A 24208-nucleotide genomic window follows, 5' to 3' on the forward strand; every position below is an offset into this window, starting at 1 on the left:
TTAGCTTCCACTTGTTTCATTTCTATAACAGCCTGCCACTGTTTAGTTTGTCTGCTTGTTTTAAAGGATTTGCATAGAGGCTCCCCAATGGCCTCCCCCGCCTCTTCATACACAACCCAAGTAAACCTGCCATGGAAAAAAGACAATCAAACAACAAATCCTTCACAATGAAGGAACAGCTATCCTGTGACAATACACCTTTGGTATTAGAGTCAGCCTGGACAGCAGTACAAGACAACCTGAATCTGAGGAGGAGAGGTTGCTAGAAAGTATCTGCATTCGCTCACAGGTTCTGCTCAAACACAGTGTTCCCAGTACTTTATAGGCTTTAAAAGTAGGCATATAAAGCATAAAAACAGCCCTGATCAAATGATAAGCCACAGGACACATCCAAGCAACTGTAAGTGAGTAGAAGAGCCTGCATCATAGCTTTCTTCGCACTACCAGCAAGGGCATCTCCAGGAAATTGATGCTGAGCTAAAGAATATGTTGCATTTTAGGATTTCAGGCAAGCTACAAATCAAGACTAATCTACTCTGAAGACAAAGGCTTCAGTTTGGCACTCAGTAATACAACACAGTCCCAGGCACAAACATGTGATAGAGATCTTACCAAGACAGTTTTTGTACTGTAGGGAAAACCATACTTATTGAGGGAGTACTCAATTTAGAGGTTAAGAAGCCTTATTAGTATCTACTTTTTCCCTTAAGCACACTCTTCTACCATACAAAATAAGCTCCATCCACCCTGCTTCAGTAGCTATTCCAAACAAGCACCATCCAGTCAATCCATCTGCTACTAGTAGACAAGGTAGCAATGGATACTGGGAAGAAAAGGTATCAGCCCAGTTCCCAGTACAGTTCAATGCCATGTCTGTTACCAGGACCAGTAAGCAGAGTCTCTTCCTTAACCCCAGTTATCTCACCAAATTAAGATGAAAACAGTCCTACTTTTCTTACTGGCTCTTCACAAGGTGGGCTGGGACCAAAGTAGTTCAGTGTTACTTTGGTCTGATGAACCTGGCAGAAATCATAGAGGATGCAGAACAGCTTTCTGGAGGATATATACCCCTTATTTTTTTGTCTGTCCAGTGACAAATGGAGACTTAGACAAAAAAGGAGTTTGCTCAGAATAGGGTGGGTTTGTTTTGTGGTTTGTTTTTTTTTTTAAATATATCTCTGGAGAGCAACAACCAACCTACCCACCAAACCCACAGTCATTCTTATGTCAGTTGGCTTTGTTTAAAAAGGATAAATAATGGCATGCACATTTTGCTAGGGAATAAAATTGCTCTATTTCCTGAACAGTCACTGTATTTGGAAAGTCACATTTGGTGCTAAGTGATATCCCTAAGGGCAAATTAATCCAGAAGGCATGAGCCTATCCTTTTCCACCTGGACAGGTGTACCTTACAGCCCAAAGAGGAATGTTCTCATCTGGGTGTATTTAGGTACTTACACTCCCAAGAAATCAACAACTGTGAATGCCACTTGATACTTTGATTATTGCAAACTGTCTCAGAAATCTTGCCCCATTACCACATTAAACCAAGCATTTAAAAAAAAAAAACCACGACATTTTTAAACTGCTAAAGCTAAAAAAAAGGAAAAAATACAGACCAAGTATCATTTATTTGAAAAAAGGTTGTTGCTGAATTGATGTGCTGGATCCCCTCTGTCTTTGGCAATGGGAAATGCCTCTGAACTGCTTTCATCTCATGCAACCACTACACAAAGCCAAGCAAAGGCAGGCAGGCATGGGCAGCAGGCAAGTGTAGTCTTATCCTCAAGCTCCTTTGGGGGAGTACTCCAGGTTGTTCACAGTGTGATGGAGCTCTTTCTCCTTCAGCAGATCTGCCCAGCTAGAAAGAAATCAGTCAACTAGGGGCACAAGGAAAGAGCTTACAGGATGTCCCTGATTTGGCTGAAGGCAATCTCCAAGCACACACTCTCATGTATACACTTTGACCATCAGCACGTTACACTTACTAACAAGTAAGCCCATTAAAAGTTAATCAGAAGTCCCTGGTACGACCACTAGACACGGGTATATGATTTCAGAACTAGTTATAAAAAAAGCATGAGTTTCAATTAATAACAATTAATTCCTATTTCTCCTATAATATGTCTGAGCAGTGTGAGCGCAGATTCTCTGTTTGACAAGAGGAGATACTAAGATATGTCAGTTTGAATTTTCAGTGAAAGAGTTCAAGCCACCTAATTCTTAGTCTCTTACAATAAATCAACCTATGGAGATTTATCACGAAGGGTAGAGTTAATTTCAGATTAAAAAGCTTTGTTCACATCGTAAGCAAGCTCCTTGTTGACACAAACATGACCTAAAAATACAAGAATTAAATGTGCCACAAAGCGGGTTTAGGGTTTTTTAATGTGTTTTTAAAATCAGCTCCACAAGAATTGTAGGCTTTATTTTCTTATAAGTCACACTTGCTTATTACTAGACTAATTTGAATCCACCGAGGCTTAAGGATAACATCAGTACCCTGCGAAGAACCTCAGAATCATGTTGCTAGAAGGGATACTCTGACAGGATCTTAATATATCCTTAGCACTAGATTTAGAGAAAGTTACTGTTATTTGTGGCATCCCTGATCCAGAGCCCAAGCAAGCTCTCAGAAAAATTCAGCGTGGATCAGAAGGGATGATGGCCAGTCTAAGAGACCTCAATTAGACACGAAGTGCCATTCTGTTTACTGGTCAGGACAGAGTGCAGAGCACATTCAAACATACTGTGATCTTGCCTTGCCTGTAGGCCACGCCTCTTCCATGTGTTATTTTTCCATTCATTTACAGATGCCCAAATTTTTAACATGAAGTAGTGCAAATGATACATATTAAGGAGTTTATAAGAAAAAGGGGTGGAGAACTGGTAAAGTGAACTTTTTTGCAGAGATTTAGCTTTAGAAAGAGTCCCTAGGTCTTGTACGGCAATGAGAAAGTGTGATACTTCAAAATTATGAAGTTATAATTGGTGCCTAGTTACCTAACTATGCAGACACTACCAGGCTGCCACAACCATTTGAGTGGATACTGAGGACACATTCTGAAAATTTTTAGAACATTTGGAAGAAATACCCTGGAGGCAGAATAGGAAAAACAGGTAATTCTTTTCAGAAACGAGGTTAGTTTTGACAGCACTTCTAAGGCAGCATCTCTAAACTCTATCTTCAATCAGCCCTTTAAACTTGAACTGGCACCCATGTTCAAAACCATCTTCACCAAGAACCTTGCCTCTGCTAAGTGCACCCTCAAAACTGTTACATCTAACAGAAAAGTATTTTATGAAGATTTTAAGAATGTATTCTGGTGATAGTCATTTAATGTCATTTTCACACTACAGTGGTAAGTCTGGTTCCCTCAATGCCAATATTCAGCTCACCCCAATACCCACAAAAAAGCCTTCCTTTGGACAGTCTACAATGTAAGGAAAACTGCCTTGAAAAGTGACTGATGAGCGTATCTGTTGAAGCTGACCAGAATCAAAAAAACATTTACACTAGGGTTTCAACAGCCACACACTCCCACTGAACATTATGAGAAAGGTTAAGTGTGTGTAGCACCCACCAGAATCAAACCCCTGAAGCTTTCTCTTTTTTTGCAATGCCACACCAATGTATGTATTAAAGGGTTTTGGCACACAGCGGTCACCACCCACCACACAAACAACTCCACATCAGAATTCCCCTATCACTAGCCTCCTTCACTTTACACAATGAGCAGACAATCCCAAGCACAGCCCACAACAGCATTGCCAGGAGGTTCTGCTGGGAAGGGCCAATAGCCACAGCAGGGAACCCTGTCGTAAAGGCGACCACAACAGCTTTCTGCCTCAGACATGCCGGTGCCGGGGACCAGCCACTCCACCACAGGAGAGTCACCCAACCACAATCCAAAGCTTCAGATATATTTCTGTTCCATGTTACTGCCTCCAGAAAGGACCCAAAACTGTGTTAATTCTGAACTACAGAACTGTAAAAAGAGTTAGGGGCTACGCTGAAGCTACTGCCAGGAAATTCAGTTATGTGCTTCACCCACTCATTTGTTCAATACCCAAAACCCAGCTGGAGCAGGGTATATCAGAGATTCCTGGACAGGAATAAGGACAACAACAAAAAAATAAATAAATCAGCAATATGATGAAAACCAGTTTCTAGTCTTGACAAGCTGTCACTTGGCTCTTCCATTTTATGCTGTTTTTCCCCTCCTCAGCAACGCTGCCATTCAGGGGCTGGCAGCAGCTCCTGGGGTAATGAAGCAAAGAGAGGCATTTTCTTGCCCTAGGAATAAAGAAGGATGCAATGTCTTTTGATTTCCTTGCATCACACCCCCTTGTCATCTGAGATTTCTTCATCACCCTTTTGCTCATGAGAAGAAACCATCAATATCCCCTTTCCTTTGGGACAGACCTCAGCAGAGATCAAGGAGGAAGCAGGCATGCTGTTCCCAAAACCATGCTGTTCCTAAAACTATCAGCCCGATTCAGACCAACACAAGAGGAGCCGCAGGACGGGGCAAACACCTATTATAGCACTCAAACCAAGAATTAAAGCAGACTGCCTAAGGAGGCTGCGTGGCCAGTCTAATCAGTACAGTTTTACTACAGATAAGCAATATTAGGAGCTGTTAGCAGAGAAGGGACTTCATCATGTGATTTGTAAAATTCCACTAGGAAGTTGCTCAAAGAGGATTCTGTCATGTTACCAGTTTGTCCACGCTCCAGGAACATGGCACAGGTTATTAGAACACCCTTCAAACCTCAGAATTTCTTCTAGAGGGAAAAAGATCACATTAAAAGACTTCCATTATATACACATACAAACAACACTTTGTTCAAGAGTGTGATGTTTGTATGATGACATTCGATCCCAGCTCTTGGAATCTTCCAGGTGTGCAAGGCTGTAGAATTCAAACTAAAATATTATATCTCCTTGGCTGGACATATGATTCAGGTAGTGTTTTAATATATAATATATAAAAAGCAAGCTCCATGTGCCACATCTATGCAGAAAAATCAGTTTCAGATGTAAGCTTCCAGCTTCTCAGAAGTTATAATATTCAGAAACCAGAGGAGACATTTTATTGTAGAAACAAACATGCTGATTACAGGCTGCTACAACCTGCAGTCCCTTGCATTTTCCACCACACCCTCTTGAACTAGAATTACAAATAACATATGTGAATTTATACAGACAAAAATACTTGTCGACAGCCCCTACTGAGACCACTACTGAGTGGCTTTTTTGATTTTCTGTTCCAGGAAGGGTTCCTTTCCCCAGATACTGTTTTCAAACTCACGTCTACAATTACTTTCCCTGAGCACTTTCAGACCTGGCACTGTTGTACCATTCCACAACTAAAGCCAGTATTTTTCTACCTACAGTAAAGAAAAGAAAATGCCCATTCTGATACAGCAAAGTCAGTTTTCTGCTTTTTGAAGCAGGAAACAAAACTACGTGGTGAAAACATCTCCTCCTTGGGTTGTAGTAAGATAGTGGGGAAAAAAATTGGGAACATTGCCTGTAATGATTTTACTACCTTCAGTCTTCAGCGAAGCAAATGCCTTGAGAGGAGAACGCTTTTTAACCAGAAATTACTGGTTTGCCCTTTATTGCTCTTACACTGAAAAGCGCAAGAGGAATAACTCAACAACACGCTGACCACATGCTGCCAAATGACCTCAAGGCTGCACAAGCATGCTCAGCAAAATTAACACTGCTCTTGGGGCAAGTGGCAGGCTGCTGTTTCATTTGCAGGGTAGAGTATGCCTACACAGAGGGCATTTGTCAAAAAAAAAATTTTCAGCAGAAGAAAAGCATCACGAATGCATCATGGTTGGAATAATTTCAAAACATTTAAATAAGAAATACTTGTCTTTGTGAGGAACATCACAATGAGAAAGCATCCTTGAGAAGATTACTGAATCAATGAGAGAAAATCCTGCCTTAGCAGAGACCTGTAAACATCTATTGTGTTACAGCACTCTGACCTTTCAGCATCTGAGGCTCCTTTTCTCATTATTCAGCCACTTGCCATTTTGTGTACCTGTAATGGATACTTTCCTTCACACTGAAAAAAAGCCTGACTACTAAAATCCTCATTCTTGAGCCGATAGCTATCTGTATTAACTGAAACCACTATTCAACTGCTGTTTGTACCTGTGTGGATGGCTTTCTCAATGTTAAGTCATCTGGGCAATGCTGCTTTCCATACATACATCTCTATTCGTGGCAGTTACCCTAATAGTAGCTCTAGGAAAACCTCCCAGCACACAAAACACTCCAGATAACAACACATTGCTCTGTCTGTGACACCACAAAGAAAACAGGGAGCAATTTTCTGCTTTAGCCACAGATTGCAAGGACTTCTCTTGGCAATGGAGCATAGTCCTCTGGACTGCTCCAATGCTCCACATATTTGAGGTATAACTTCATCACTCAGACATATTGCTGACCGCATCCATACTGCCTCTCTCATTTGTTTGGGTTGCTAGTGCTCCTTTTGAATCAAATCCCCCCACTTATTACGCATTAGTTCAGTTTGCAGAGGTTTTGATACTTGCAAACTGAATCCTTTTCTGAGGAAGCCAAGCCAGATGCATATCAAGCCAGATGCATACCAAGCTAGATGCATACCAGGTGTGTTTGGCCCCTTAGGGAATCGTAAGGGTCCAAATCAAGTGTTAGTCTTTTGGCCAGTAACGAATCATATGTGTGGTAGAGGCATTTCATCCAGAGACTATGCTAAATCTAGTCCAGAGTAAAAATCTCCAGACCACATATACTGTGGAATATGGGCCCCTCAGCAACAACTGTTTTTATCTACTCATATGCTCTGAGTAACTCAGTATATGAACAGTGTAGGTCTTCCCAGGACAACCCAGGGTGCTAAATCCCTTACCTGACTCTCTCTTCTTCAGCTCTTTTAAGCTCTGCATCCCGTTGCAGCACCTTCATTATTGCCTCCTGTTCCTCCTCTGTTAGGAAGCTTAGGTCAATCATCTTGTGTGTAGGGGATGGCAAAGTGTCCAGGAGGATCTTAAATCCTGCTGAGGATAGTCTTGTAGTCCACTTTAAAGGTATAGAAGAAAAGTCTTTTTCAGCAGGCACTGAGAAAGCTGGACCAGGTTATAGTCAGTGGTTTAAAGAGCCCCAAATGTTGCTTTCTTGCAGTAGAGTATGTGCATGCTTCCCTAGATGAGAGACTTTTGGGGAAGTGTTGCATTCCTGCTTGCCATTGTAATGATGTCTTCTCAGCTTGTCCTCTCAGCTCTGCTTCCTGGAGTAACAGTTCATTGACCTAGCATATCCAGTCTTTAAGAACAAACAAAACATCCCCTAAAAAAGAGACAAGGAAGAACAAGCTGTAATATCAGGGATCAGGGAAGTAGATTGTGTATGCATTTTTAATTAAAAGAAACAAGTTTTTCAGTGTGATTAAACTACTTTGTGAAGTTCAAATGGTCACTTCAAGTCAAACCTGTTTTACAGGCCGCTTGAACAAGGTGGCCATGAAAATATATTCCTTTCCAATATGACAACTCACACCCTAAAACACAGAATCAAGTGTCATTCAAATGATACATTTTAAGGTAAGTGCATTTTAAATTGTCCTTTAAGTCAGCAGAACAATTTGGAGAAGAGGGAAGGGAGAAGGGGGAGGGGGGATCAAGAACACTTATCACATTCATTTAAAGTAAAAAAAAAAAAAACAAACCCAAAAAACATGTAGTCACAAGTATTGACATTATATTCAAGAGCACACAGGAAATCTGTGTCTATGGCTATCATACACAGATAGACAAGAGCCAGGCATCTCGGAAGAAAAATCCACTGCTGCTTGCAGCCCTGATTCACAGCAAAGCAGTCGACAGAGTGAGGCAGCCCAACATGCATCCGCAGTGTTCACCTTCTGCCAGCGTAGATGTGGATCATGTCCACGAACTCTCTTCACAAGGGCTAGAATTTGGATTTTGTTTATTTAAAGAAAGATTGCCTGAACTCCAGGAACAGAAGACTTAAAGGAAAAAAACCCAACCACTTGGGCTACAACTCACAAACTTGCCATGCTGGTTTACTTATCATTAGCACATTTCTAGGACACCATTTTTGGCAAGTCACCAACCAAACAGAACAAAAGAACCATCCCATTAGGACAAGCCATTGTCCAACTTTTGGACCCTACTCCACTCCTACCAAACTTTGTGCCTTGCCCTCCACCCCTGTCTTCCCACTCCAAGTCTTCAAAGACCCCTTTCAGGAGATCAGAAAGGCAGCAGTCATCACAAGCCCTGGAGGAAAACCCCTGAGGAAGCTGTCAGAACCCTGCCAAATGTAATATGTTGCGGCAGTGAGATGGGAGGAGGCTGGGAATGTGTTAGAGGAATTTATATGCTCCAGTTCAAGACTTAGGGAGCATGTTCTCAAATTGGTGTGATGCCTCTTTCTGCAGGATTTTGTCTTCTATTTGTCACAAAAATGTGTATCGCTCATAAAAACTTCTTGCATGCTACTCAGAACTAAAAGCAACAGGTTTAAAAGATTATTTCCTCAGAATCCCCTCAAATGGGAATTCTATGACAGACTTTTGACCAAAATACTCTTTCCCCCAAAACACACAACATTCCCCACTGAAAGGTCAGGTACCAGGTTGGCAAAGTCAAGTTTCTTACAGTAAACCTCTTAAACTTTCTAGAAGCTGCTGTTAGCTGCTGGATGGAGTCAGAACTGCTACGTCGTTCTGACTAGTTACCTTGAGGTCAAGAGGAAGGGAACCATTTGAGTCATTTCCCTTTCCTTTGTACCAGCCCCTGCTTTGGGAAGGAAAGTCAGGGTATCTATGGTCACCATAGGCTGCAATACAGCTTAATTTACAAGATAAAAATGTGACTTTTACTCACAACATTTTACCACTAATAGTGTATAATTATGACAGGAATATGATCCCATGTAGGCCCAATCACTGTCCTACAGAACATACAGAATAAATGTGAAATAATTTCTACTTAACCATCTTGAGTATGTGGAATTAGAAGTTATGTGGTAACATGAACCTCACTGCTTTATCCAAACCAAACTGCATTTACAAGCAGTAATTTAAAATACTGTTTTGCTTCTGTTTTATAGGCCATGGTTCCAGAGGACTATTCACTTACAAGGCAATCCCAACTGTCAAAGACAAAAGCCGCCTCTTCAAAAAACCCTCAGAGGAATAAAGGGGGGTGGGGGGTGTGCACACGGGGAGTCAGCTGTATCTAGAGTAGAGTCTCTTAGTGCCTCAGGGTTACAGCACTAATGTAATGGTGTACCACATGGATGTACTACAATGTACTACATGGATGTAATGAAGCCAGAGAAAAAGAAATAAATAGCTTGAATTTGATGTAAGCCTCAGAAGCATCCCTAGAGACAAACCTGGTGAGAGACAGAAGAGAAGCAGATGTAGTTATTGGACAAGTCTCTTTATTAGGCAGCTACCATCACAACCCTTTAGAATCATCATAGAATAGTTTGGGTTGGAAGGGACCTCTAAAGGTCATCTAGTCCAACCCCCCTGCCGTGGGCAGGGACATCTTCAACTAGAGGAGGTTGCTCAGAGCCCCGTCCAACCTGACCTTGAATGTTTCCAGGGATGGGGCATCCACCACCTCTCTGGGCAACCTGTGCCAGTGTTTCATCACCCTCAGCGTAAAAAATTTCTTCCTTATATCTAGTCTAAATCTACCCATTACGTATGCGCGTGTCTGCCTTAGGCCCTTGGAGTCTGACACTGCCGTCTGGCAGACAGGATGCTGACATCGCATTGATCTAATGAGCACTAAAATCATGCAACAAGTCATTGTTCTTGCTCCCCTGGCCACAGAGTTCAACCAGGAGATTAAAACAAGATATTGGCACTGGCACTACTCAAAGGGAAATGTCATCTCTAAAGATAACAGCATTTCTTAGAGATGTGGAAGGCAACTGGAGCCAGGTTAACAATTGTCCCCCCTGCTAAAAAAAAAAAAAGCCCAACCACCTTCTGCATGTGGTTATGTTTGGCTGCCATATTTATCTTCTCCATGATTCTCATTGTGATTTTGTTCCATGGGGTTGATATAACAGTTTCTCAAACAACCTGCCATCTGTAACTTTATTTGATTTAGAAAATGGCAGTTTTATTGACAGGGAGAAGTAAAAAGTGCTTATTATAGGGCTACCAACAAACATAACAATCCTAAATTTGTTGAGGAACTACAACAGTACTCCTTCAGCCTATGAACAGGTATGGATATCTGTTTTGACTATCGTGTGGAAACTTTTCACAACTTCTGATACACCAGTCAGCATCTGCAGTGCTAATCCAAAACCCTGGCTGCTGACTGGCAGCTGTGGACATGCCATTCAACAGGCACAGCAGCTTACCTTGCAACCACAAAACCTTGACAGCTCAGAAATGGAATCGTCAAGGATTTTTCTTGTAAATCAGGCAAGTTTCTTGCCTCAGGACAATCAAGTCTGTAAGAAACCTGTTGTAGGAATGATATCTTACCATGTCTTTGTATTTAAAGAAGGCTGAGGGAAGAAGTGTTATATTGTCTATTAGGTTCATTTAAAAATCTGAAAGAAATAGTTGGACAGCATTTACAAAACAAGCTGCAGGCTTCATCGATGTCTCACAGTATTCAAATTAATAAAACTACTGGAAGCAGAACTTCAGTCCTCCCCAGCTGAACAAGTTTGCAACGGCTGAGCATCCACACAGGCTGTGGGAGCTCACAGCAAGCTGCACTGCTGCTAAACTTCCCGGATACCATCGTTCTGTAGAGCAGTTTCTGCAACTAAGGTTGCACTCCCACTTCGTTTTCAATTAGGTACAAGATACAACCTACCCTGACAGGCTCTTAACCATTTTTTTTCCTGGTAGATATCATACAATATGGTTACACAGTTCACAAACCTGTGGTTTGCTAAGATTAACATACTTACTACGTCTGGCTTAACTGGAGCGCATTCTCCTCCCAGCTCTTCAGAGGAGAATCCTACCTGAATTCTGACCCACTGATCCACTTGCACTCATCCTGTATTCAGATTTACATGGCATCATATTAGTTGGTTTTGCTCCCACCTTAGCTTATGAAAAAAGCTTTCCCAGTCTTGAGTAGTGCAGCTGAGACCCTTTAGGTTCCTTTGCAAAGCTCACAACATGATGCTTCAGTTAAGGCATGTCTGAGTACCTGAAAAACTGGCCCCTGATCTCACTGGATAAGCAGTTGGAAAAAAAACTAGCAATAATCAGTTGGGCTTTTTCCCCCCCCTTTAATGTGTATCACCCATCTAGTGCAAATTGTATCACATTTCACTGTGGTAACAAGTCTTTAGTCACTGGAACCATGCCAGTCACAAACTGAAACCAGTGCAGTTTTTAGTCTCTGCATAAAGAAGAGTAAAACCTCTTTCTGTGTGTGGTGTACTTGGCCAACCTCCCGAGACCCGCTGATACAAGTTACTGCAAGGCTGGCTTTCTGCAAAAGATTGTTAGCACTGATTCCAAGCACAGATGGTAAAAACTGCTGGCTTAGAGTATAGCACCTGTTATAAGACCTAAGGCTAATTAAAAAAAAAAAAAAAAAATTTAAAAATAATCAATGCCTTCCTCCACTTCAAGTCAGCTACTACTACCACCTTGGGGTAGCTCAATTCTTTTGATTTCAATTTTTTCTCTTAAAAGCCTCTATATATACTGAAAAGAACTGAGAGGTCTCGACAGTTTGTTTGGTGCCACTGCAAGTTCAATGGGAAGTTTTCTTTTGCCAGGGAAGTTTTCAGACCTAAGTTTCAAATAAGACTGAAAGATCTGTATCAGACTGATTAAATAACAGAAATCGATAGAAATACCATGTTGATTGATTTCCGGAGAAAGGCTGTCATGCTGTTGACTAACATTTGTGAGTCTTGGGTTATTTGGCATGATTTTTTTCCTTAAACCTTAAATTCAAGTGAAACCACACAAAAATCTTCCCTTTCATAAAAGATTTCTAATTCCTGTAATAAACAGGAATCTGAAATTATGTTTTATGTAACACACATGAAAGCTTCTATGTTTTGGCAATAAAAGAAACAGAAAGACAACCCAAGTTTCCCACACACACTCTTAAGCCACTCACAACTTCCAAGAGCTTTAGGCCAGGCACTCATCCAAAAATTCTATCTTATAAAATTTCTCAAAACCTCTCAGGCAGTTATACACCTCAATTCCTTTAAGTAAGGCTTTACATTTTTCTAGAACACAACTCTGCCCTCCCTGCTGCTTTCTCCCAAGCACAAAGGGGAATGTTAATTCAAATACTGCGTTCCAAACATCATGAGATATCACATTAAGAGGTACCACAATCATAGCTTAGATTTTAAAGTTTTTACTCAGTGTATACATATGAGGTGTAATGAGGGAGAGGCAAGGAAGAGGTTGGAGTAGTTTGCCATGACTGACATTAAGTTCATCAACAGGATCAGAAAACAAACAACAAAACCCCAGAGTCAGCTGTTCCATCCAAATCAACAAGATTTCCTTTTGCATACAGAAACCTCATAATATCCTAAATTTACATTGCAAAATTACTTTTCAAGTGTTTCTTGTACAGTAGACCTAAGCTGCTAGAGCTTTGCTCCAGAGAATCTGTCTTCCAGCCAATGCTTTCTAACAAGAGGAAGAAGGTGACAGCCAATCCTACACTTTTGGCTGCTTTTGCACCCCTATTTGTGCCAGCTCCTTCAGCTGAACAATTACCCTGTAGGCCTGGCTGATCAGCAACTCATCTGTATACATCTTCATCCCATGAAGCATTCAGTTACAAAAACCTATTGGCTCTTAAAAACGAGAGGGTTTGGTTGTATGCATTTGAAAGCTACACATTTTCCTAACTGTGTATCTTCACTGCCACAACATATCAGCGCTAGCAACAAGGATGAGCTGGAAGTCCAGACATAAGGCAACAGGAAGCTGAGGAAGACAGATAAATGGAATTGTGTAATATAACAATCTGCATCTGCAGAAAAACTCATTATTCTTAGAAAAGATATAACTAAGTCTGTCCTACACCCACGCTCAGGAAATAATAATCCTTTATTTTGAAGCAAGGAAGCCAAGAAGAACATTAGGAGCAATAAGAGCTTTACAGGATTGGCCCCATCACCCTGGCAGGTCACATTAGGCAGTAATGGTACTTCTGACTATGAGGCCTACAAGCTACAGCTTTGCAACAAAACCAAACAAATCACACTCTCCTGAACAAATTTGATTCTCCACTGACATTTAAGCAGTACAGTCACAGGTAATTCAGCACCATCCTAGGCTTAGGGAATATAATTTTTCTGTAAATACATGAGGCAAATCCTGTGAAGGGAGAACAGCTGATTAAGCTAAATGCTAGTGTTGACACAAGCTCAAATAGTTTAAGATGGTAATGAACATATTTGTGCAGAAGATCAGAGGATTACGGATTTCAGTTTGAGTAGTGGAGAAAGAAAAGCTATTAACTTTCAAGAGGGACTTAAGTCATCATTCAAGAGAGTTTTAAACATGGTTGCCTGCAATGGCAAGGACCTGAACTTAAAACAAACAAGAAGGCCTGTTGTCATTTTAATTCTTGAAGGGGCAGAAGGGAAGAGATCATCCAGTAAGATACGCATATCTGTAGCCAATCCAGCTGCTCTTTCAAGAGGTGTTATCAGAGCATTTTCAAAATGATAACAGCTAAATGTACACAGCATATCATATTTCCAACAGTCCCAGAGATTAACTTAGAGAACAGTATTTGCCAACATGTATGTTTAGTCAGTGGGAGGTAGAAAAGTTCTTATCTAGCTAGTTGTGAAGCAGTGGGTGTTGGTGGAACAGGGATCTTTGCAGGAGTGGGGGATATCTATAATAAGGCAACACTGAAGTTGCTCTTACAAACACAGCAATGCTTTATTTCATTCCAGTAATAAACCTACATGTTCTCCTGTGCAATATTCATTACAATACAGTTAAGGGAAAGAATCTACTTATCCGCAATTATAGGACCAGATAACTGCTTAAAACAGCCACAATGGTGAAAAAAATTAAAATATGATACACATCAAGCCTTGCTCACACCTTACCCTTCCTCAACAGTACCAAAATGATCCCTGTTGTTTTTAACCTGCAAAATAGTTGCAATCTTAAAATATTCTCACTGACAGCTTTATATAATGATCTTCAGCCAGCTGGAAGAGGAAGAAATGCAGCTAGAGTAATGCAAGCACTTAAGAAAAATTCCAGTTTTCTCCAGTAACATCTGCTTTGCTGGTCCACATGGCTCTGCCTGCGATTTCATTCTACTCTGGTAAGAAGTCAAGATCTTCATCACTTTGAAGACTATACAGGCAATTGTTTTGTTTTACACAAAACTTACTCTGAACAAGAGAGCAAAATGTTAATAACAGAAATAAGAAGATAAAAGTTAACAACTGAACATTGGAAAATAATAATTTGCTTTGGATGTGGCCTAATCCCTATAATCACATATGGCATCTTGCCATTTCTTTCGTAGGGCTTGGATATTGGCAGCAGTGCCTAAGAATGTCAATCTCTATACCCATTACAGTTTGCAATCATTTGGCCAGTGGTTTTAAGAGGACGTGGTCTCTGGAATAAGAGGTTCATAAATTAAAGAGAAGCCTCAGAGAAACACACCTAAATTTTTCTTTTCCCTGTGACTACTGCTTGTCAGACTAACTATAGATGCTGTGCCATTTATTTTACATTGCCATGAGTGTAAAACTACTCAAAAAACCTGAATTTTGAAGCAGCTTCAAAATTACAGAGATTCCAGCAAGTTAACATCAGTAACATCAGCATATCTCATTGTAAATTCCAAGGTTCTTCAAATCTAGTTGTATTTCCTTGCACATCATACCATTGGCACTTTGTTGTGGTTTAACCCCAGTAGGAACATTGTTTGAATTAATAAGAGCTTGTTTGCAAGAACTTCATTCTTTCAGTTGCTAATTCTTTTCCTCAAGAGTTACAACATGAAGAATATTTTCTTAGGGTAAGGGACCTGAAATATAACAGTGAAGGTGGCTCGATCCTCTAGATCTCTGAAGGCAGAGCACTGTCTATTGTGTAACAATTATTCTCATCTCATCTCCCTTTACAGAGGGACTAGACTCTCTCCAAAAGCAGAAGTGTGGGGGGCTCACAAGACTCAAACTCCCATTGTCACTTTGTCATTCTTCATGTCAGCATTGGCATCAGACTCACACAGGGTCCAGTTTAAGAAAGTGTTTTTACATTTTGTTTGAAAACAGGTTTAAGTAAAACACTAAAACATTTAAGACAGATTGGAAGAAAACCAATTACTTGGTGGGAAGTTATCTCCTGAGCATACATATGCTTATCTGACACACTTCTGCATTTAATAGTTAGCTCTTTCTGAATGTTTTCCCAACATAATTACTAGACAGATTCAAATCCTAGCAAGGAAGTTCCACAAGAAACAGCTAAAAGATTGCCCCCTCCCCCCCAAAACCTGAAAATCATAATGCAAGTAATTGATTAATTCCTTAAAAAGGTTTTGTTAAGATGTCAATGGCTTCCCTTCATTTTACAGGAAAGAAGTGCTCACCCTCTTCTTCTAGAGACTTGCCATCTTAAATGCATAGATTCAGTACAGAAGATAAAAGTGAGAAGAGGCCGACAGCACCTCCCTTCCCTTCTCAAAGTTTTATTGCAGAGTAGAAAACACGCCTGCTCTTCCTCTCACCCCCCAGTGTCCCATAGAGACCATCTGCATATAACCAAGAGCTGCTGAATCCCCTTCCTTTTCTTCCCTTGACTTATTCTTCCAAAAAATATACATATTCGAGTTTGAGATTTGGCATTCTTTGTGCTAGGCCAATGAGCATTGTTTCTTGATGCAAGTCAAACAAAAACAGATGTTATGTACTAGGAATTCCTTAAAAATAAAGGGGGGGGGGGGGGGGAGGCAAAACAAAACAAAAATGATCAAAAGGCTGAAGTGGCAGAATTCCCCTAGGCAGACTGTGCTGTGAGTGTACATCTCCCTCATTCAGCTTAGGCTTTCCTTCACTTAGATGCTTGTCCATATGAGAAATCTGAAAGGAACTTTCCCAAAAATATTGGAACAACAAGGAGTCTCTGCCTGGTTTCTCATTTTTTATGTGCTACTGGAATTTCAAAAAAAGGCAACTAACCCTATATTCCCCTCCTCTTCACTTGAAAAAAATCCCAGATTCTGTGAGCAGTTATAGCTCTCAGTAAATCATAACTAGCGATTTACTTTACTTTGTTTTCTTCCTAGGCAGGTGTTCACGAAGTCTTCATTGTACTTGTAGGATGTTTTCTGCATTAATTCCCTTGATATGGATGGTCAGAGTAGTGCTGTGGAATTGATAGAAATCCCTGTTGTTAAACATATTGTTCTTGGTTTTAGCAAATTTTAGCCTTAAGCAATTCAAAGTTACAATGTTCCCAATGTAGAGGTATTGACAAGTTTAAATATTGGAGACTTCAGAGGAACTATCCTACCTCTACCCTGCTTCCTTGCTTTCCTACTGTTTAGCAAGTACTTGGGTACTTCTTAGCTAGGACTCCATTCTGGAAGTTGTACCACTCAAGAATGGAAGTGTGCAAAACAGTGCAACTAGTTAACAAGTATTTCCTATCAGTGGCTACTGGGAAGTGACACACTTCCTGCATCTTGGTTAGATAATCTTTTCTATATGAAAGCAAAGAACTGAGCTGCAGTTTACACAGTCACTGCGTAGTTCTGACTCTTTGCTAATGCAGGCTTTCTAACAAGAGGACTTTACATCAATGCTGCTAGCCCCTTAGTAAAGAAACTCCTGTTACAAATAGCAAACATGGATTTGCATTCAAATACTTACTTGGACTAATGCTCACTCGGCTGAGTTGACAGTAAGACATTTTGCAGAGCAGTTTCAGTCTTGGACACTAATTGGAAGACTCAAGTATACAGTTTCTGAAGAAACTTTGAAAAAGGTTCATTTCAAAGCCCGTCCACGTGATTTCTCTGATGATTTTTGTCCCATTGTTATGGGAATCCATTAGTCAGTATCTGTTGCATCCCTGTGAGTTTAAGAGTCCCCACTCTCACTCATTTGAGTCGAGGTGATGAGCTAGTTGAGCAAGGACAGCCACCATCACTGACAGACTGATTTTCCTCCGCTATGTTTGTAAAACTAGGAACCTGTGGGTTAATAGGTTGCCCCCTTTATGCATCACTTTGATGTGCTCTGAAGCACTGTCACAGCCAACTGCCCAGGTCACTGGTGGTAGCACATTTCCTCTGCAGGAGGGTGCACAATGCAGCTTTGTGGTACAGGTTGAGCACAAAACTGCCAAATCAGGAGGGTAACATTTTACAACATCTTTGCCTCCCCTGGGGGAGGCCACTGATCTCAGCTTCACCAGAGCAGCTTTGCCTGTAGCCCAACACAAAACTGAGACCACGCAGAACATTGCAAAAGGCACTCCATCAGACACAATTAACTGTATAAACAAGTAGCTGTGGGAAACAAAATCATCCCTTACTCACCTAAATCACTCCAATTTGTCACTGCAGCCCCCCTACTTTTCAGCTACCAACCTTGTTACTGTAACTACAGCTGTTTGACTGATTACTAATGTGCACAAAGAGCCAGCGAACAAAACAATCCCTTTGGCTGTCCTTTCTCACGAGATGACTGACTAACCACTGACCTTAAACACTCACTCATGCAAGCTGTTAGGGTTAAAACTACCCGCCTAATAATTGATGTAATCTGAAGGCTACTAAGAAAGCTTGCGTCAGTTACTCCGGTCCTTGCTACAGTAACTGAGGCACACACCTATCTGAAAACAGGGCCTTACACAGAATCTAATTACCAGCCAAAATCAGGTGCCAGAGGAAAAAGAATATTCTTTAGGAGTCCTGCAGTCATAGAAACAATAAGTAAGCTAAGGAGGGAGGTGGGCGAAAGCACTTTGGAGAAGTTTCCAGAAAAGTTAAAAATCAAAAAGGTTAAAAAAAGCTAGCCTACAGTCTGCAGATAGAACAGTCAGGTCTCATCTTGGTCACCAAAATTAACCTACTCTGAAATAAAAACATCATTGCAAAGGTTTATTGTTGGGGTTTTTTTTAATAGATACATTTAAAAAGCTTACTATAGCTCCCTATTAAGAGGAAAATCTCTCATCTTCCCATGCATAATGACGTTTTAATGGATAGCCCCATAATATGAATATTCCATCTGATAGCAGGTTCATTCCGGCTAAGTTGAAACCAGCAAGCAGCAACATCAGTCTTCCTTAATAGTGATATTAAATTGCAAGAATAACAGGAAGTCTATCAGCCACGAAAACTTCACTCATGAGATTGTTTGCACTGCTGGGCTGGGCTATATCACGCGAACCCGAGTCTTTTCCCTGACTGGTAAAAGTTTCACTGAATACTTATGGCCAGATCCAAACAAAGCACTTGGGCACTGAAAAGCCAGATACGCTATGATGCAAGGGGCCTAAAAGGGCACGGTAAGCACTGAACGGAGTTGCTACACATGAGAAGTGAGGAGCAAGGAACAGTTTCTGTAGCAGCCTACAGTTGCACTGGATGAGGTGTAGTGTCAAATCACACTGCATGAACGGGATTTGCCCTGTAAATGCTGCTGAATAGCACAGGGATAGGAAAGAGGGAGAAGAAGGTTGTGATTAAAATTGTTTCTCAGAAACAATGGTAGCAGATTGTAGCATAATCAGGAGCTTAGACTCTGTGAGGCTGGGGTTTGGAGCATAATGCCTGTCCCTGAATAGGTATTTAGTTTTGCAGGAGTGGCTCATTCTTTAAAAGCATAGCTATGCAAAGTGTTAGCTCTCTCTTGCCCAATAGCTGCAGCACATACCCCAGAAGCAGCCAAAACCAGACCCCCCAAAACCACTTAACCCAAGAGCATTCAAACTCACATCCCCTTGTTTACCAAAAATATGACAGTCTCCGAAGGCTTCACTTGGTTCACTTTTAACCGTTCCTAGGGCTGCACTACCAAGGATTAAACCACCCATCTCACAGAATGACTATTAGTTTGAAGTGATGTCACAACCTTGCAAGCAGAAACAAGAACCCAGGTCGACCTTCTCTCAGTCAGGCCACCACATTACAAATCAAGCTCTGTCTCCTGACTTCCCTCCTCATCCAGCCAGCCCTGCATTCCTGGCTATGCAGCAGTCCAGTTCTAGTAGGGCAGAGGGAACAGGAGAGTAACCCGAGGATATTAATTTTTAATCCAGGTCTCAGTCTCCAGACAAGTACTCTAGTCACTATGAAACAAGACAAATTTAATGACATTTCCACTAACATAAGTCATCCCAGGCTTGCAAAACAAACAAACAAAAACAACCCACAACTCAGAGCTACATACTCATGCAATACCCAGGTGGAATATAGGCAACCTGCAAATTCAGCATGGTTTAAAAAAAAAAAAAAAAAGAAAGAAAGAAAAAAAAAAGACCGTAACAGTTTTGTGTGGGCAGAACCAGAATAGAAGGTCAAGGGCTCACTACTTCTGGTTGTTTGTTAGATTTCTGCCTAGGACTTAGACACATATGTTTTACTTACGGTGCCTAAAGTGCAATTACACAGGATTTTTGGACCTCACCCTTAATTTATCATAACTGATGTTCTATTTTTAATGGTATTTTTGAATCACATAAGCCATTTAAATTCAGTAGAGAAGAAAAGCATGGGGATAGACTTTAACGTCTGAAAAGCTGATGGTCTAAAACCATTTCTAACCCAGGAGTTCTTGAATATGCTGATCTATTTCTGGAGCTCTAGTTACATGGCTGACATCACATAGTCTAACTGTAGTCCATCCAGCCTGTACAGAAGTAAATCACCATCAATTTATCAGTCAGAGTCAGACTGATAGTAACACTGGGCAGGCAGTTTCATGTGGAGTTTACCAATATTCAGTTTGATCCTTTTGTAGAACAAAAGCATCTGGCAATGAGTCTAGGATATGGTAGTTACTCTGCAAATAAGCATCTCCTTTGTTCTTACTTTTATTTTTATTTATACACACACATATTTTATATATAGAAACAGACAGAGACAGAAATGCAGAATCTCCTTGACAGAGAGAGAAAGAAAAGAAAAATTTACTTTTAGAAGATTTATACTACAGAGGAAAAGGAGTATAGCAAGATGGAGGGGGAAAAATTGTCAAGTTGCTCATTAATTTGGTGTATTCACACATGATACTGAGCAGGATTCAGGTCAAAGAGAGTCTGGCATTATCATCCAGATACTATAAAATAAGAAGAGGGGAAAAGTATTCTTTTCCTCCTCTTACATATATTGTATCTCTTCCTGTTGCTGCTCTCAATGCAATAAGCAGAGTCAAGTTACATATAGCAAGGAAACCTTATACATGAAGTAAGAATCCAGCACAGCCCGTTGCTGTACCCAGGTGAATTGGAATGACTCCCTACCACAAGAATGAAGCATGAATAAGTCTGCTAAAATCAGCTCTCACTCACTTTATGCCCAAATAAGCTAAAGAACTGGAGACTGCTAATACAGCAAATGCAACATCACGGGTTTGACATACCATAAAGCATAAGTGTTCTGTCATCGGAATCATAGAATTGTTTAGGTTGGAAAAGACCTTTAAGATCATCAAGTCCAACCGTTAACCTAGCACTGCCAAGTCCACCACTAAACCACGTCCCTAAGTGCCATGCCTATACCAAACTAAGGAGCCTCCTTAAATTGACTTACGAGCAACCTAAATAAGCTGACTTTAAACGCAACAGGTGATGGACTTTGAGCACCAGAAGGTTACCTACTGCTTTTAGCAGTTATCTGTTATTCACCCATCATGCATGAAGAGCACTTGCTGTGCAGAGAAACAAATTGTTTGCTATGGTGCAAAACAAGTCGCTATTGAATGAAGACTGACTTCCATAGGACAGAACCATCACTCTTAATTAAAGAAAAATAAAATTAAACATTTTTTCCTACTGAGAGACTATTAATTACTTTTAAGTTTCCCTGCAAACAATGTTTTCTTAGTAGGTTTTTGTTTGAAGTCTCTTCCATTCGGCACTGGGAAAGCCGATTCCTTTCTGTCATGAGCACAGTGAACAAGATACAGGGTAGAAAACAAGTGATTCCTTTGACTTCATCCCACTGTTTATCTTCCTGGTTAAGCTTTTTTTCCCTAGATGCAACAATTAAAAAACTCGCTTTCTCTGCAAGCATCAAAGGTTTTCTCCAAGTACTAAACTGGAGCAATACTTCCACCTGGGAATCTGGGAAGTGTCTCCTGCAGAATAACGGGAGTTTACTCCAGAGAATGTATCTGTCCATGGTCTCTACTCAGTGCTTTAGAGAAAAGACAAATTCACCTTTCTGGCATTAATTTGGGGGGGCAATGGAGTGTTGTTTACTCTGGCCTTTGTCAGCACTGGTAAACAAGAACATGAATACCTATTTCACTGAATTTTAAAAGCCTGACAGTGAAACTGATAATACATTATTCTGGGCTGCAAGAGATGCTGGAAGGAAGTGTCTTTAAAAAGAGACAGGTCCAATGACAGCTTCAGAAAATTCAAGAACGTGCTTTGCAGCCAAAGCAGAGGCCTGCTGCACCCATAAAGTAGATGCAGAGTAAGCAAGATGCTTATTATTTCCTTGCCTTAAACCCAGACACAAGCACACTAAAATATGGTAATTGGTAACACTGCATAAGCATTTTCTAACATTGTAACATTACTAGTAGTATTTTATAACATAGCTATGCATAAATAACACACAAGTGCAAATGGACAAAGACTTGCAGTATACTTGCCCAAACAGTGCACAGGAAAACATGTGCAAATAGTAAAATCTGCAAGGTAAGAGCAAAGGACATAGAGTGGACAGAAAAGTTGTCAGGTGAAACCAAAATAAACATGCAGAACAAAGAGGAGATATTTATTTTGCAGGATTATTCTGGTTCTATCAGGCATAAGAAAGATGCCTAGCAAAACTAGGGTAGAGTCTTACTCGCAAAAATAATGTGAACTATGTCAAAGGCAGATGAGATCACCCCCTTTTCTTCCAGGGAGGCAGCAAGATGCATCAAACACTATCAACAAGCAAAGAAAGATGGTCATTTATGAAAATCACAAAATGCTCACTTTGTCTCCAGGTTCTTTTGCTAAAGAGCTCTCAAGCGCTTTACCTTAACCTCGGCAACTGAGACCATCAGGAACTATAGTCATGAGCGCTAAATATAGGGCATGAGCTCCATGGCATTGTATACGCCTAGGTTTACCACCACTTACGGATGTGATTGTTAAGAACTGTTTGGAAAATGTAGTGATAATGACTGATAGTAATTAAGAACTAACAAATGGGAATCTGTATTGTTGATAAATATCAGTTTAGTAAAGTGGTTTGATTCATCAGTCTTTTAAACACTCTATCACAGAGATCCCCAATTCTCTGATATACGTAAACACACAAATATTTTGTTGTAACACTTTGATTGCTTCTTTTATCCAAGAAAATCAAGTTTCTTGTTAGAGCATCCTGTAAAGCATGTTTTAAGTCCCCTCCCCTTACACTTCTGAGAAGGTTCAGAAATACTTGTCTTGCCACTTGACAATCTGTCCCCAGGTTTAAGTGACCTTTATCCTGCAACAGCAATCATATAAACAGATCCTTCTGCTCACATAGGAAAGACACAACCAAGTGCATTAGACTTTAGGGACAGGTCCAATTCTGCAAGTCACTCCAGAGACAGTGTGGAAGATGCAATTATTTTAGTATGTCGAAATGAAAGTGTTTACTATTTACATAAAGGTCATTAACATCTCTCAACTGAGACCTAAGCACCCTCTTGAAATAAGGAGAGTCCTTTTATTAAAACAGGCCTTTACAGAAGCTAGGTGCAGGTAGGTTTTTACAGTTACTCAGCTCTCACCACCAGACAGGAGCTCCCTTCAGCAGAAGAGGGATGTCTCGGCGCACGGCCCCCCTCGCAGGGGGAAGGCTGCACTTCTCCACACCGGCTCTCGAGATCGGTTCTGAGGAAAGTCCCTGACAAGCGGCGCTTCCCTCTGGCTAATAACAGGGGCTGGGCAGGGGAGACACCTGTGAGACCTCCCCCATCCTCAGCCGAACGGCCCCTGCAAGGCGACCACAGCGAAAACACTCGCGCACGGAGCAGCCCTCCTAGCAGCCTGGCTGCCGAAAGCTTGGAGTCAGGACTCCTCAGCTGCCGACAGACTCATCCTCCCGCAGTTCCAGCCCTGCGGGCACGGGTGGTTTATATGTTTGGGTTTTTTTTGTTTGTTTGTTTGTTTGTTTTTAAATCTCTGAGTCACTCCATTATCAAGACAACCCCAGCCCCCGAAACCCCTCAAAGCCGCCTCAGCAGGCCGCGGGCAGCGCGGCACCCCACCGCCTCAGCCTCCCAGGACCCCGCCGCCCCCTCCGCGGCTCCCCCAGCCCTTCCCTCCGGTCAGAGACAGCCTCAGTTACCTCGTCCCGGCCGGCAGCCACTGCCCCACACCGCCTCCCCGCTTGTCTGAGGGGAAGGGAGGTGGCGGCGCGGGGCGAGGCAGCCGCGACCCGCCGCCGCCGGGCCAATGGCGGCGCCGCGTCCCTCAGAGCGGGGCGGCTCTCCGCGCCTCGGGCCCGCCCTCCGCCGCCCGCGCCGGAGCCGCGCTCGTGTTCGTGTCACCTGTGGCACCGGGAGGGCGTTCTGAGGGACCGGGGCGGGGCGGTGAGACTCTGTCCTCGGTGCAGTGGGAGCCTTCGGGGGCGGATTTGAGAGGGCACTTCTGAGACAGAAGCTCGTGGAGGCGGGCTCGCTCCACAGCGGAAAGTGGCTATTTCACATAAAGTCCATGCAGGGAATATCAGCTTGACTTGACTGGCTGCCCTGAGGTGAAATGATCAGTATTTCACTTTACCTGGTGACAGGCAACCTAAGAGGTGTGAACATACGCCCCTGTTTGCAGTGGTAACAAAGGTTTCAGTCATCTATTTGTCCAGGAAGTTGCTGTATAGAATCATAGAATAGAATCATAGAATCATAGAATCATTAAGGTTGGAAAAGACCTCTAAGATCATTGAGTCCAACCATCAACCCAACACCACCATGCCCACTAAACCATGT

At 41.6% G+C, this 24208-nt stretch overlaps 1 protein-coding gene across 2 annotated transcripts in view; it reads right to left on the bottom strand.

Annotated features, from left to right (window-relative positions):
• SYTL2 (synaptotagmin like 2) overlaps positions 1 to 23644 on the bottom strand; it is a 62275-nt gene extending 38631 nt beyond the window's left edge. For both annotated transcript variants that reach the window (XM_076328403.1, XM_076328402.1), the window contains exons 1-2: positions 23569 to 23644; positions 6918 to 7354 (exon numbers count right to left, since the gene is read on the bottom strand). In XM_076328403.1, coding sequence (XP_076184518.1) covers positions 6918 to 7018 — 101 coding nt within the window. In that variant the 5' untranslated portion in view covers positions 7019 to 7354; positions 23569 to 23644. The remainder of the gene's footprint in view (positions 1 to 6917; positions 7355 to 23568) is intronic.
• Positions 23645 to 24208: the final 564 nt, after the last annotated feature.

The sequence above is a fragment of the Aptenodytes patagonicus genome, chromosome 1 (genome assembly GCF_965638725.1).
Source record: "Aptenodytes patagonicus chromosome 1, bAptPat1.pri.cur, whole genome shotgun sequence".
In the NCBI taxonomy this organism is placed as follows: Eukaryota; Metazoa; Chordata; class Aves; order Sphenisciformes; family Spheniscidae; genus Aptenodytes; species Aptenodytes patagonicus.